This window comes from Neolamprologus brichardi, chromosome 13 (assembly GCF_056152115.1).
Source record: "Neolamprologus brichardi isolate AB-2024 chromosome 13, ASM5615211v1, whole genome shotgun sequence".
Classification (NCBI taxonomy): domain Eukaryota; kingdom Metazoa; phylum Chordata; class Actinopteri; order Cichliformes; family Cichlidae; genus Neolamprologus; species Neolamprologus brichardi.
Genome location: NC_142116.1, coordinates 27146484 through 27161480, shown reverse-complemented (window position 1 = coordinate 27161480; position 14997 = coordinate 27146484). Strand labels below are relative to the sequence as shown.

The 14997-nt window shown below is 41.3% G+C and overlaps 2 protein-coding genes across 6 annotated transcripts in view; one reads left to right on the top strand and one right to left on the bottom strand.

The window, feature by feature from the left end:
* Nucleotides 1–14997, bottom strand: part of sanbr (SANT and BTB domain regulator of CSR) — a 42653-nt gene that overhangs the window by 1755 nt on the left and 25901 nt on the right. For 4 of the 5 annotated variants that reach the window (XM_087850389.1, XM_087850391.1, XM_087850393.1 and 1 more), the window contains 11 exons: nt 14779–14889; nt 14535–14658; nt 14257–14409; nt 12436–12578; nt 12250–12346; nt 12122–12154; nt 11889–11988; nt 3472–3557; nt 3044–3072; nt 239–312; nt 52–140 (listed from right to left, as the gene is read on the bottom strand). In XM_087850389.1, coding sequence (XP_087706515.1) covers nt 52–140; nt 239–312; nt 3044–3072; nt 3472–3557; nt 11889–11988; nt 12122–12154; nt 12250–12346; nt 12436–12578; nt 14257–14409; nt 14535–14658; nt 14779–14889 — 1039 coding nt within the window. The remainder of the gene's footprint in view (nt 1–51; nt 141–238; nt 313–3043; nt 3073–3471; nt 3558–11888; nt 11989–12121; nt 12155–12249; nt 12347–12435; nt 12579–14256; nt 14410–14534; nt 14659–14778; nt 14890–14997) is intronic. The other variant, XM_087850390.1, reaches the window with a different exon arrangement.
* LOC148100018 (uncharacterized) lies at nt 7085–11039 on the top strand. The gene has a single exon (XM_087850386.1). The coding sequence runs from the start codon at nt 7163–7165 to the stop codon at nt 10943–10945; it is 3783 nt and encodes a 1260-aa protein (XP_087706512.1). The 5' UTR covers nt 7085–7162; the 3' UTR covers nt 10946–11039.

The window sequence follows — 14997 nt, the reverse complement described above, 5'->3', positions numbered from 1 at the left end:
TGCACCCTGACAATCAATCTCATTTTAGGTGTACAGTAAATAAACAGCCACCTCTTTAGTATCCTTGGATTTACTCTGTTCCTGGTCTCCAAACCTCATCTTTGTCAGGTAGCCAATGATCTCCACCATGCGGCGCTGGTCTGGTTAACATGCAAAGAAAGTGGTTAATGCAAGACTGAAAGAACGTAGTCTGACTCAGTGGCTTAAAATAGAAAAGCATCAATGAGTCCTCCTTTACCTTCCTCTCGCTGAGCGTCCTGGTTGTAGCGCATAGAGCGAGAGCTGTCCCACTTACTCTTCTGGACGCTTACTCTACAACACACACAAACACCCACAGAGCGAGCACCAGTTAAGAAATAGATTATACGTTTTTTTTTAATCAATGTTATTGATCCAGATTTACAGCAGAGAAATTCATTCAGAGTATGAATACGTTGTTATATCAGGCTGGTGCCGCACACTTTCAGCCCCACCTGGAACAAACAGGCACTGAAAAGGAGCAGCTTCCCCTTAACCACAGAGTATTTCCCAGGGTGAGTACCCAGCTTAAGGGGACTATCTCCAGTTAAGTGTGAGAAAAGGCAGCCAAGGATAATGTCCTGACCTGATTCTCCACACCTTACCTGGAACTCCTAAGTCAAAATAACTTGTGCCTGTGACGACAACCAATCAGGACACAGAGCGCCTTCCCACATGCAGTGAACATGGCGCAAATGCAGACTAAAGGAGAAACATTTCAAAACAAAACACCGTAACACACCTCTGACTAGTTGCTGTTGACATTCTTGCTACCAAAAGTCAGATCCTGCTAACTTCCACATAAAGATGGCAAAATGATTACTGACTGGGACTAATGTGTCTCAGAACAGTCACTATATCAACTTAAAATTAAACTTTATTTATATAGTACCAGATCCCAACAACAGTGGCCTCAGGACACTTTATATTGTAAGGCATAGTTCCTACAATAATACAGAGAAAACTCCAACAATCGAACGACCCCCTTCAAGTAAACACCTGGTGACAGTGGGAAGAAAAAAATTCCCTTTTAACAGGAAGAAACCTCCAGCAGAACCAGGCTCAGGGAGGGGCGGGGCCATCTGCCACCACCGGCTGGGCATGAGGCAGGAGAAAAGAAACTGTGGAGGACAGCTTAGATTGATAATAACTAAGAATTAAATGCAGAGGGGTGTATAAACACAGAGAGTGCAAAGAGGTGAGTAAAGTAGAAACAGTGCATCATGGGAAACCCCAAGAGCCTAAGCCTATTGCAGGGTAACTAAGGTAGGATTCTGGGTCACTTGATCCAGCCCTGACCATAAGCCTTATCAAAAAAGAAAGTTCAAATGTTAAAACCAGACTGGTTGGGCTGAAGGTCGAGGTGGGTGTGTAGCTATTTCCCTCACTGCCGGATTTCAAAAATGTCAGTTATGATTTTTGTGAAGGAGTCTGAAGCCACTGACTGGCCAATCGGTGGCATGCAGTCTGTTGATGTCTGTTTTCAAATTGATTTGGATCACTTGGAAACTCGGCTGAGAAACTACAAAAACATTACCTTGTACCAAGTACTACCACTAAAGCAGGGCGATATGACCAAAAATATTTATCACGATATACATTTGAAAAGTTGCGATAACGATGTAACTAACGATATAATTGACACTGGACAAAATACTTTACAACTCCACAACTTTATTAGTGCAAAAAAAAAAAAATCTATGTATTTTCACTTAAACAAGCAGCTGTTTTTTATGTGCATTAAAGTTATATAAAATTGTAACAGTGCAAATTTCTTGCTGACAGTTTAACCAAAAGGCATTTCCAGTGAAAATTGGCCGACAAATCCTCAGCATAACCATGTATAATATCCACAAAACTTAAAAAGAGGTTATACACACACAATACGGTAATATTATGTTGAAGCACCGTATGTATCACTCCACGAGGCTCCTGCCTACGGTAGCCGTAATGCTCCGACAATCCATCAAGCGGTGCGGCTTCGTAGCTTAGCAAAGTCGTACTGAAACATTTGACAGATTTTCGAGCGCCGTGTACGACATAAAATCGTTTCGAGGTCAGTAAACACAACCAGAATTCATACATAAGGCACACGGGATTATAAGGGGCACTGTCGACTTTCAGAAAACTCAAAGGATTGATTTTAAGTGTGCCGAATTTTCCAAAAAACACGGTAATAATGACGGCCCGCTAGCATGCTCTACCAAAAATAGTGCTTTGTTGTGTATCTGACGGACAAAAGCCAAACCAGTTCCACACTGAAGTTGCAGCATTTTTACAAACCAATTCTGGTTCATCCGTTTCATTCAACGATCCACTTTCGCCCTCATTCTCCGTCACTGACATGCTTTTTTCACCATGTGCGTATGAAAACAAAGGCACTGCGCATGCGCGTTTTACCCATATTCTATCGCGATATTTCATTTTCTTATCGTTGCCCAACATTATACCGGTATTACAGTCAACGGTATGATATGGCCCAGCCCTACCACCTAATGGAAAACCCTAAAAGCTGAGCTCAGCGGATCCACTGGTTTCTGCCCAGGACTGGTTTACCTGTTGTAACTGTTTACCATCACCAGAGGGCACCAGCTGGTCTTTGGGCTACTATCGTTCTCTGTGGCTCTTCTGCCACAGACAAGATCCGAGTCATGCTAGACAAAGAAATTTTTAATTGAAGTGAAGTCTGGATAGCTTGAATACCCATAATGCTTTATTCCTTCTAGCCAAATATGCAAACAAACACAGATGTGGCAACATGAGTTCTGTTTCAGTCGGAGCCACGCCCAGTTTTAAAACACCAAGACTGTAAAGGCAATGACACACCCCTCACAACAGGACTTCAACAACAAGTTACTGAGAACATGGTAGCTTCATCCATCTTTTCTATACAGTCTATGAATGTGATTAATACAAAGTGCTGAACCCTTAGATTAGCTCCAGCTACATTTTAAAGAATTAAACTTCAATGCTCAGCTACTGCTTAGCAAATTTGTAAGTAGGATAAACGTGTAGATCTACTCACGTGAAAGGCGTGTTGTCCCTGGTCTGTGACTGAGGGAGGAAAAAAAGCACATTCTGAAGACAAAATAATGAATGTTGTAAAATTGAAGTAAAAAAGATAAGCAAAAATAAACACAGAATATCTAAAAGGAAGTGTAAGTCAGTGTGTGAGATCTTTTTATGGACACACAATAAGATATTGTGGAGTATCAATGATAAATCCAGCTTTTTCCTGTAGGATGTCCACTAATATCAGATATGCACCAAAATGCTACAAAGTCAGTTCTGTATCCATATTTAGGGCATTTCAGTTATTTATAAGACCCAGCTAAAAACAATTCATCCTGTTGTAGGTTACAGATAAGATGTGTCAGATATTTGAGTTGAACTCTGCCGTGTTTGACTCCACTAAGGAGCCGCAGTGAAATATTCATGAAACTGCTGACTCACTTTCTCAGATTTTTCTTTGCGTTGGAAGTTTGGTGAGGACAGCTGTTTTTTCAGAGGTCTGTGAGCCTTTTTGGCCTTCTTAGCAGCTGGAAAACAGAAAAACAGGATGAGATATAGTGAAGGACTGCAGCGCCATCTGCAGGCTGAAAAGAGAAATGCCTTCAGTTTCCATTCTTAAGCTGTGAGGACTGACAATGAAATGTTAAAAATAGATGAGGTGGTGGAGATGAGGGTGGAGATGATGGTGGAACAGCGGCGATGTGCTATGAATAGATCGTGTTTCGTCAAGTGTCCTCATTTTGCTTTAATCACTTAAAGAGGCGACGAGAGGATTACAGGACTGTCGGGTGAAAGGAAATGAGTAAGCATAACATTATGTGATCATTAATCAGAGCACATGGTAACATGAAGCCATCACATGATTAAAACCAGTTCAGATCAGCTCTCACACTGCCAACATCAAAAGCTACTTCTGATAAGCTGCCAGTTCAACCCAGTATGTAACAGACATGTATGTAAAGTTTCAGCATCTTGTGTTCTAAGCTTTTAACCTGTCAGTCAAACCTGTTTTGAAGACAAATAGGTGTGCCACTTTTTTCTGTCCAGCGATTCGTATTAAAAACTTAACGTCTGAATTGCTCCTCCTATTTCTAAGTTCTAACAATATCTCTTCTTAAGCTCTTTATTAAGACCAGAGTAAACTAAATGGATGAATGGACACTAGAAACAATGCTCAGAGAGTAAAGTATCTCTTATTTTATGATGAGCCTCATCTATTTGAACAACGCAGTGTCTGTTTTGTAAATCATCAGCCTTTTACATCTGAGAGGAAACAGTCAGCTTGAGGCTTCAGAAAGAGTCATCCCTACAGCTGCAACCCCCAATACCAGTATACCTGGGACTTCTGATCCTCTCAGAAGTACTACCTGATGCAGCTAGTTTTGGGTACTATGATCACCGAGCTTTTAAAAAATCTATTAGAGGATAATAAAGTGTTTTCACCAACTTGGCCAAAAAGAAAAACATATTTTAGCATATAAATTAGCACTCTCTTCTAAACAAGTTCTTCAGCATGCTGATGTTAAAAAATATAATAAAAGGCATCTATCAAATTGCTAAAAGTACTAATTACACTGTATTTTAATTGTTTCTAGTACTTTAATTCTAGCAGTGTTTTTGTTTACGTTCATCAAAGACAAAATATGTAAAACAATTAATAATGAACGATGTTTAAACACTTTACGAAAGAGAAAAAAATATCCAGCTGTAACTATAGCATGCATCAGCTCAGTAGTTGAGATCACAGCTCACTGCGAGGAAAGTCTTTATGCTGGTACACAAATGAGCCTCGAAACTGCAACTAAACTGTCACTGCGAGGCAGAGCTGTGGTGGTAATAAGGACGATGTCAAGCACAATGAAACCTCTGCACGAGCATTTTCCTGACAGGAACAGATCCATTATTACTATTATTATAAGATTATTTCATGTATCGCAGATTATCATCACATATTATTGTTACTTCCTACATCCACCTATGAAAGTACTAAAGAAGAAGCTGAAGGCTCCAAGATAAGCTCTTTGTCTACAGAAAGGATGTAGCCCTGAATTTATGAGACAGGTAAAGATACCAAAATACAAAAAAAGATTTTTAAAAAAAGCTACATGAAAATGTAAATGTAACACATGTATAAAATATATAGAATTAAAAAAACATAAGAATACAATAAAAAAAAAAGTTAATAAACATAAAGATCTATAAAAAAATGTACAAAAAACAAAATATGTACTGAACTCCTGCTTTAAACATGTTTCCCAATGAAGGTAAATCAGATGTTGTCCTGACTGTGTGACTAAATTTTGTGCTGAAAGCATCAAAATCAGATTTTACTTCATACACCTTTTTCAGGGTGACATTCAAGCAAGTTGTAAGCACTATCAATCTCCATCTTCAAGCTTTTCCAGCACAATACCAAAAAAGGATGCATATTTCACTTCGCATCACCTCAGTAAGATCATGAGAAAGGCCAAATTAATAAGTCTTCTCATCAGATATTTATGCTTCTTTCTTACGTAACACAAAAGAATAGGAGACAGATGTTTGCTTGTCTTTTTTCATTCATTCAAAACTAACTGTAAGATGCTTAACTACATTGCAGTCTGTGTTATTGCTGAAGTCCTAAATTAATCACCTTTAAAGTGTTTGCTAATAACATCATGTACAGTAAGACAGGCACAGAGAACAGCACTGACTGGGCTTTGAACAGATGACATACTCGGTTCAATTCAACATATAAGACTTGAAGAATGCACAAGCATCTTTCAAAAACCTATTTAATCAATCATCTGTGATATTTTTATATACAATTATAATGTATTGTTCATCTCCCTTAAATAAACAGGCAGCATTAAGGTATGAAATAGTCATTTGTCTACTGTCTCAGTGGCTGATAGTGTCCCACAGGCCTTAATGTGAGTTTGAAGCAATTATGTTTAAGTTGTTTAACGATAAACAGATTTTGAATGAAAGCGAGGGAACTTCGGTAGCACAAAAAAGTGTATATTCTTTGTGTCCATATGGATCAGCCATATTACCATTATTTCCCCCTAAGGTTGCCAAAAGCACCAAGTTAAAACTTGAAAAAAACTGCAGCAATACATAAAAATATAATCAATATTCTATTTATTCGGTGACTACGCCGCTTTTCCTTCAATCAGAAAGCCTTAAGTTGGCTAGTTAAGCATCGGGCTAACGTTTAAAGCTTTCACTTTGGGGAAGTAACTCGCAATACTGCTACTGCTGTGTAATCTTGGTTAAATTCACAACATATTCCATAAATTACCCTGCAATAACTAACTGTTATAATAGCGGCACCGTATTGCATCACACTGAGTACATTTCAATCATTTATCCCACGAGTTTGCTAGCTAGCAAAATAATAAAAACAATTTAAAAATTAGCATGTGTAACGTACACATTCCAGAAAATTATTTACTAGGACTTACGCAAACTCCCCCATTGTGAAAACGTACAAATCCTTCTTGCAGACTCCTTTTATTTTTCGTTTTCCAGAAAACACTCATTAAAACGGCAACCTCCGGACACGTTAGTGCACTCACCCCCGACTGTTCGGGGAGGGAGGGGGTCACACATTGAAGAGACAACGTGCAGAGCTACAAGGCAGCCCAGGCAGAGAAATGTTGGTTTTAGACTTCTGTATCTGATAACAAAACTATTCAAAATCAGATAGTTATTTATGGTGAATGAAATACGGTTACAGTTTCACGAAGTTTTAAGCACCAAATCCTAAATCCACGCACTACAATATTAAAATCCAAGATTCTTTATTACTTTATACAGAAAAGCTGGATATGGTACGCAGAAAAAAAACCCAAAAAACCAAAAAAGAACCCCGCAAAAACAAATAAACGAACAAAAAGTTTTGTAACTGTCAGTTTCCTTTTAAAATTCAACAAAATTGAACAACGTTACACAAACAACTACGTGAGCGCATGCGCAAAGCTTTGATTCCTTGTGACGCGGTAACTTTGCTTTGATCCTTTCTGACGTGGCAACTTTGCTTTGATCCCAAAACCCTTAAGTAGGAGCGCTCACCTATTATACTTTATGGCTTAACGGACATTGACCTGACAGCAACGAAAACCCTTTCGAGAAGTTTTGAGAGCATTTTATGACAGAAACCAAAACAAGTTCAGTTTTGTTTCTCACCAATTCACAAAACAAGCAGACACGTTACACCATGTCAGCCAACACATCCTTTGGCTCAGATGAGCTTGAAATAAGTCGTGGATACCAAAAATTCAACTGCAGTTTCCAAAACTCAGTTGAATTTCCACAAAAAGAACACGTCAACACCTCAGCAAACCCATCTTCCTCTGAAATATCATCTTCCTCTGACGATGATTCTGAAATATCATCTTCCTCTGAAGATCATCTTGAAATACCTGAAGGGACCGTTTTGGGAGATCACCACGTGGTAGAGGCTTTCCTTGGGGAAGGAGGCTTTGGTGTTGTGACCAAATGTCGCAATACAAAAAACAACCAAACTGTGGCTATTAAAGTCAACAAGAGAGACCCTGAAAATCTGCAACAGGCAAAACTGGAAATTTTCATCCTGGAGCAGCTGCGACGCTTGGATCCAGACAGGTGCAACATTGTTGAATGGAACGGCTATTTCCTCGATGGGGAGCGTATTTGCTTAAATTTTGAACTCCTCGACCAAAGCCTGTGGGACTATATAGGGGACCAGGGTCTCCCAATAAGAGAACTCAGTCCAATTTTGCATCAGCTCGCAAATGCTCTGTTCCACCTGGGTTCTGTGGGAATAGTGCATAGTGACCTCAAATCTGGAAACATAATGGTTGTGAATCGCCATGAGTCTCCCGTCAAAGTCAAACTTATAGACTTTGGCCTCGCACGTCCCGCTTCTGTACTGATTCCTGGTGACTGTGTGGGGACGGTTGGTTATTGTGCACCCGAGGTTATGCTTGGCATTCCATGTGATGAAGCAATTGACATGTGGGCTCTGGGGCTGGTAGCTGTGGAGCTTGCTACAGGGGTGCCTCTCTATCCTGGGGAAGACGATTATGATGTTTTGAGATTCATAACTGAAACCCAGGGTCAGCTACCAGATCATCTTCTAGAGTCTGGCGAGTACACTGATCTCTATTTCATCAAAGATAACTACAACGAACAGCGCTGGACATTTAAGACCAAAGAACTATTTCAATACGAGACAGATTATCAATCCAAGGAAACTCGATATATAAAACTTAAGTGTCTCGATGACCTCGAAAAACTAATGAAGGTTAGGCGAGGACCTGAAAATGGCCAACAATCACTTGTAAGGCTAATCAAACAGATGTTGGCCTTGGAAGCAAATCAGCGCATAACACCTTCGGAGGTTCTGAAGCATCCCTTTTTCAACACTGGCCTCTCAGGGAGAGCCCCCTGCACTGACATGAATAGCACAGGGGGAGAAAACCTTGTGCTCTCTCAGCAGCCTTCAAGCTGGGAAAGTCATGGATCGCAAAAATTCAACTGCAGTTTCCAAAACTCAGTTGAATTTCCTCAAAAAGGATACGTCAACACCTCAGCCACCCCATCTTCCTCCGAAATATCATCTTCCTCTGAAGATGATGTTGAAATATCATCTTCCTCTGAAGATCATCTTGAAATACCTGAAGGGACCATTTTGGGAGATCACCACGTGGTAGAGGCTTTCCTTGGGGAAGGAGGCTTTGGTGTTGTGACCAAATGTCGCAATACAAAAAACAACCAAACTGTGGCTATTAAAGTCAACAAGAGAGACGCTAAAAATCTGCAACAGGCAAAACTGGAAATTTTCATCCTGGAGCAGCTGCGACGCTTGGATCCAGACAGGTGCAACATTGTTAAATGGAACGGCTATTTCCTCGATGGGGAGCGTATTTGCTTAAATTTTGAACTCCTCGACCAAAGCCTGTGGGACTACATAGGGGACCAGGGTCTCCCAATAAGAGAACTCAGTCCAATTTTGCATCAGCTCGCAAATGCTCTGTTCCACCTGGGTTCTGTGGGAATAGTGCATAGTGACCTCAAATCTGGAAACATAATGGTTGTGAATCGCCACGAGTCTCCCGTCAAAGTCAAGCTTATAGACTTTGGCCTCGCACGTCCCGCTTCTGCACTGATTCCTGGTGACTGTGTGGGGACGGTTGGTTATTGTGCACCCGAGGTTATGCTTGGCATTCCATGTGATGAAGCAATTGACATGTGGGCTCTGGGGCTGGTAGCTGTGGAGCTTGCTACAGGGGTGCCTCTCTATCCTGGAGAAGACGATTATGATGTTTTGAGATTCATAACTGAAACCCAGGGTCAGCTACCAGATCATCTTCTAGAGTCTGGCGAGTACACTGATCTCTATTTCATCAAAGATAACTACAACGAACAGCGCTGGACATTTAAGACCAAAGAACTATTTCAATACGAGACAGATTATCAATCCAAGGAAACTCGATATATAAAACTTAAGTGTCTCGATGACCTCGAAAAACTAATGAAGGTTAGGCGAGGACCTGAAAATGGCCAACAATCACTTGTAAGGCTAATCAAACAGATGTTGGCCTTGGAAGCAAATCAGCGCATAACACCTTCGGAGGTTCTGAAGCATCCCTTTTTCAACACTGGCCTCTCAGGGAGAGCCCCCTGCACCGACATGAATAGCACAGGGGGAGAAAACCTTGTGCTCTCTCAGCAGCCTTCAAGCTGGGAAAGTCATGGATCGCAAAAATTCAACTGCAGTTTCCAAAACTCAGTTGAATTTCCTCAAAAAGGATACGTCAACACCTCAGCCACCCCATCTTCCTCCGAAATATCATCTTCCTCTGAAGATGATTCTGAAATATCATCTTCCTCTGAAGATCATCTTGAAATACCTGAAGGGACCATTTTGGGAGATCACCACGTGGTAGAGGCTTTCCTTGGGGAAGGAGGCTTTGGTGTTGTGACCAAATGTCGCAATACAAAAAACAACCAAACTGTGGCTATTAAAGTCAACAAGAGAGACGCTGAAAATCTGCAACAGGCAAAACTGGAAATTTTCGTCCTGGAGCAGCTGCGACGCTTGGATCCAGACAGGTGCAACATTGTTGAATGGAACGGCTATTTCCTCGATGGGGAGCGTATTTGCTTAAATTTTGAACTCCTCGACCAAAGCCTGTGGGACTACATAGGGGACCAGGGTCTCCCAATAAGAGAACTCAGTCCAATTTTGCATCAGCTCGCAAATGCTCTGTTCCACCTGGGTTCTGTGGGAATAGTGCATAGTGACCTCAAATCTGGAAACATAATGGTTGTGAATCGCCACGAGTCTCCCGTCAAAGTCAAGCTTATAGACTTTGGCCTCGCACGTCCCGCTTCTGCACTGATTCCTGGTGACTGTGTGGGGACGGTTGGTTATTGTGCACCCGAGGTTATGCTTGGCATTCCATGTGATGAAGCAATTGACATGTGGGCTCTGGGGCTGGTAGCTGTGGAGCTTGCCACAGGGGTGCCTCTCTATCCTGGGGAAGACGATTATGATGTTTTGAGATTCATAACTGAAACCCAGGGTCAGCTACCAGATCATCTTCTAGAGTCTGGCGAGTACACTGATCTCTATTTCATCAAAGATAACTACAACGAACAGCGCTGGACATTTAAGACCAAAGAACTATTTCAATACGAGACAGATTATCAATCCAAGGAAACTCGATTTATAAAACTTAAGTGTCTCGATGACCTCGAAAAACTAATGAAGGTTAGGCGAGGACCTGAAAATGGCCAACAATTACTTGTCAGGCTAATCAAACAGATGTTGGCCTTGGAAGCAAATCAGCGCATAACACCTTCGGAGGTTCTGAAGCATCCCTTTTTCAACACTGGCCTCTCTAGGAGACCATCCTGCACCGACATGAATAGCACAGGGTTATAAAAACCTTGTGCTTTCTCAGCAATCATCTGATTGTCTGGGTGTCCAAAACTCTAGGGAAGCTAGCAATTCTTGTGAACAAAAGCCCAAAGTAATAACAACAACAAAAACAACCAATGAATATGGTCTTAAACTTGGGCACAATTGGGCTTAAAATCCATTCACTAATCACTCAATATTTAAAGCGGAGCAGCAGTCAACTTACCATCACATCAGTCCTTCAATCAGACCTACAACAACTGTCTTCCTTCTCTCACCCCAACCGGTCGCAGCAGATGGCCGCCCCTCCCTGAGCCTGGTTCTGCTGGAGGTTTCTTCCTTTTAAAAGGGAGTTTTTCCTCCCCACTGTCGCCAAAGTGCTTGCTCATAGGGGGTCATATGATTGTTGGGTTCTCTGTATGTATTATTGTAGGGTCTACCATACAATAATACATACAGCCTTGAAGTGACTGATGGTGTTATTTGCTGCTATATAAATTCAATAAAATTGAATTGAATTGAATTCAAGATGAATTTGGAACTAATTGGAAATAAACTGGATATTAATTAATTAATTTGAGCATCAAATAATTGTTGTTTGTACTTCTTTATAAATATAGTGCTACTCTTCTACTGTTTAAATTGCTACTGTTCAAAACTGACTCGTTTATTCATTCACTCGAGCATAAAAACACACACACACACACACACACACACACACGAGCCCACACGCAGCCACTTAAGCACACTGAGAGCTGTTAATTACGTCAATAACATCTGTCTCTGCAACAGTGACTTTAATGTAATGCGTGGCTTTATCTCTCTCTCTCACACACACACACACACACACACACACACACACACACACACACGCAGACTTTTTAAGCACTTTCATGGCTGCCCTTCAGCCGTATGAAATAGAGAATGAGATCCTGCTGATGCAAAAAAACAAGAATAAATTCTCCACCTTGCTTCTTAGAGAGTTCCTCTTCATCCCCAACCTCGTCTTCAGTGACCTCTGACCCTGTGGTGTACTCCTCATCCTCTGACAGAAGAGACTGCTGTCTCTGAAAGGGCAAAGGTCAAGGCTTTTAGACACACACTTCTTTCTCGTCTAAAGCAACATTTGCAGGTTCGTCATTTGTAATTTTGAATCATTTTAAAAAAGTAAGCAGATATCATGAAAAAAGAGTGTCCTACCAGCTGAAGACTCCAGTTTTTCAAAAGGGAAAACTGGTTAAAGACACAAAGTAGACACAGTAAGAACACAGAAAGGCTGAGGGCAGACAGACAGAAGTACACAGAGAAATGGGAAGTGTGGGACTTACGGTGCTGCCATCTCCTCTCAGAGATCTGAGGACTGTTGGCTCCAAGAGAACGTCACAGTCCTGAACTTTTTCTGCACTGGACTGGCTCTCCTCAGCACTGACACACACACAGGAACATTTGCAATTAGTGTATCGATAACACACACAATCAAAAAGAACATTGTGAAAGAATCCTCACACACTCACCCCTCTGCCGGTGGAGAGTTTGACACACACACAGCGTCTCTGTGCAGCAGCAGGTCATTGAGGACTCGGGTCTGGGCTGAAGTCTCCTCGTCACAGTTCTCCTCATCGGGCACATTCACTATGTGATCCCGCGTCTTACAGCCCTGCACACACACACAAACACGAGCAAACTGGATCAGGATTTCTTCTGCAGGGTAAATTTGGGTGTTTGTCAATTTTACCCACCAATGAGAAAGATGTCAAACAAACTCTGCTGCAGCCAGAATGAGACTGCTTGCACAGTGTTTAATGAACATGCACCACGTCACAGGTGCATGCAAATGAGACGAAAACTGTCTTTAGCCTGTAACCACAAAACTGTGGGGGCCAACATTGGAAACCTGAGGGATGAGGCCTTGGAAGTGTTTGCTGAGCTAATATCACATCTGTACACAGACTGAGTCTGCTTAATTTCTGTTCCATATTTAATCCTTACTCTCAGGTTATTCTCCAGATTTTGCATTAAAATTGGCTTGAAGTCCCAAGATTTCACTGATTCTTCCAATCACAACATGTTTTCATTGCAATGTAAATTCTCAGCTGAGGGAATATGTTTTAAGTGTGCAGCTTGTTATTCTGTACCTTACTAAAACAGCTGAATGAAGCGTAAAGTGTGTAGTATTGTTATGGGAATGCATTTTTGGTAATTTGGTAAATTGTAGAAATATTTTTATACTGTATTCTGCTCTGCTGCTGAGACTCTTTCTACATCTACTAGCACACAGGACACACACCAAGCATATCTGTTCAATCAATCGGACTAATTTCACTTTGATCTACCGACAAAATGAAGCAATTTCCGCATTTTATTTATTAGGCTTTGGGGCAGTAACCTTTGAGCCTTTAGAGGGCGCTATAGTTTAGATCTTTATATGACTTATGACAGGGTTGATGTTTAAATGGATCCAGTTTAAAGTTTCAGAGATCTGATGTGCAACCATGTGTAGCATTCTGCTACAAAGTTCTTAATAACATTCTGGGGAAAAGTCACATGACCTGTGAACCACCACTTTTAGATCAGTCAGATGCTACCAACACCACCAAGTCCAGATTATAGAACGATATCCTGGTCATGTTGAACCAGCTGTACGCTACAGCAATGCAGCAGAAGCAGCATCAGCTCCCTGTGAAAGAGTACTGCTCCACTTCATAGTGGTTTTAATATGAACTCAGAGGCTTAAGGCGGACCTGGTAAATTATTTTCCACTAACATATACTACTACAGTGGTGGATGCTCGCATTAAGCATTTCATTTTCAAATAACTATGTCAACGCATGTACGAGAAATTCCCGTGAGCCAGAAGTTCAGGCTTAAGCCTGATCTACACACTCAATTCAAGTAGTCTTTCTCCTACTCTTGCCTCTGAATGATGTCAGTGCTGTTTTTGAGGGGCAGTCACTCAGAAGAAGGTTGCCGTAAAGGACAGATGATGGCAGAACAGCTTGTTTTAGATGAAGACGAACTAAGGAGCTGTACAAGTACATCTGTATCAGATAAATATGGATTATTTTGAGCTATTAATCATATAAAGTAAAAAAAAAGAAGAAGAAGAAGATGTGGAACTGGAAAAAGGAATAAGTGAGATTTGCCTATAACTGACTTATGCCTATCTATATGTCCTCACATTTACTTGCCCTGTTTTATCAATAAAATGTGTGTTAAATGAACTCCAAGTGTGAAGGTGCCCTAAGAAAGCAAAGGCAGTATTAACGCATTAAGCATTACCTTGCACCAAGAATAGGTAAGTGTGTGTGTGTGTGTGTGTGCATGCACTTGCATACCTTTGGTATCCCAGTGGGGTCAAAGCGGAGAACCCGCTGGTTGCAGCACGGATATATTCCTGCACCGTGCCAGCCTCTCTCTGTACCCATGCCAGGGTACAGGACGCTGTCTGGGTGGTACTTGCACTGCGTCAGCTCTGCACATACAAACACCTACACACACACACACATACAAATGATTTTTAAAAGTATATCCTGCACGCACTCTTACTCTGTTCACTTTCTCTTTATTATTCATTTTGCTCATTTGTGCAACACACACACTATAACACTCCAACCTGCTGGCATCGGAAGCAGGTGAGGTAGTTGATGGTACCCCAGATTCTCCAGTAAACCAAGACCCAGGACTTGAGCTCCTCATACAGGCCTGTGATGTATTCGTGCACATCCCAACTCTTCTGTCTGCACACACACACACACACACACGCGCGATCACTCACACACTGTGATCAGGAACTCAGCCAATCAAGTAAAAGGTTAAAGTAAAAGGTTTAAAACAGCCATTAAAACATGCTGCTATACCTGCTGTGTGTATAGATGATCTCTCCACGAGCGTCAATATTGATTTTGCCCGGAACACAAGAAATTTTCCTCTCTGTGTCTTTGGTCAGCAGCTTAAGGCACAGACCACACCTGGGATGAAAAGCAGGGATGACAAAGAATATAAATTAAATTAGCAGAGAATATTCACATGCTCGCTACACATGTCAGAGCATAAAAAGAAACACAATGCAAAAATAA

Bases quoted from the DNA above. Each gene is read 5' to 3' on its own strand.
- LOC148100018 (XM_087850386.1), top strand. From the start codon at position 7,163: ATGACAGAAACCAAAACAAGTTCAGTTTTGTTTCTCACCAATTCACAA.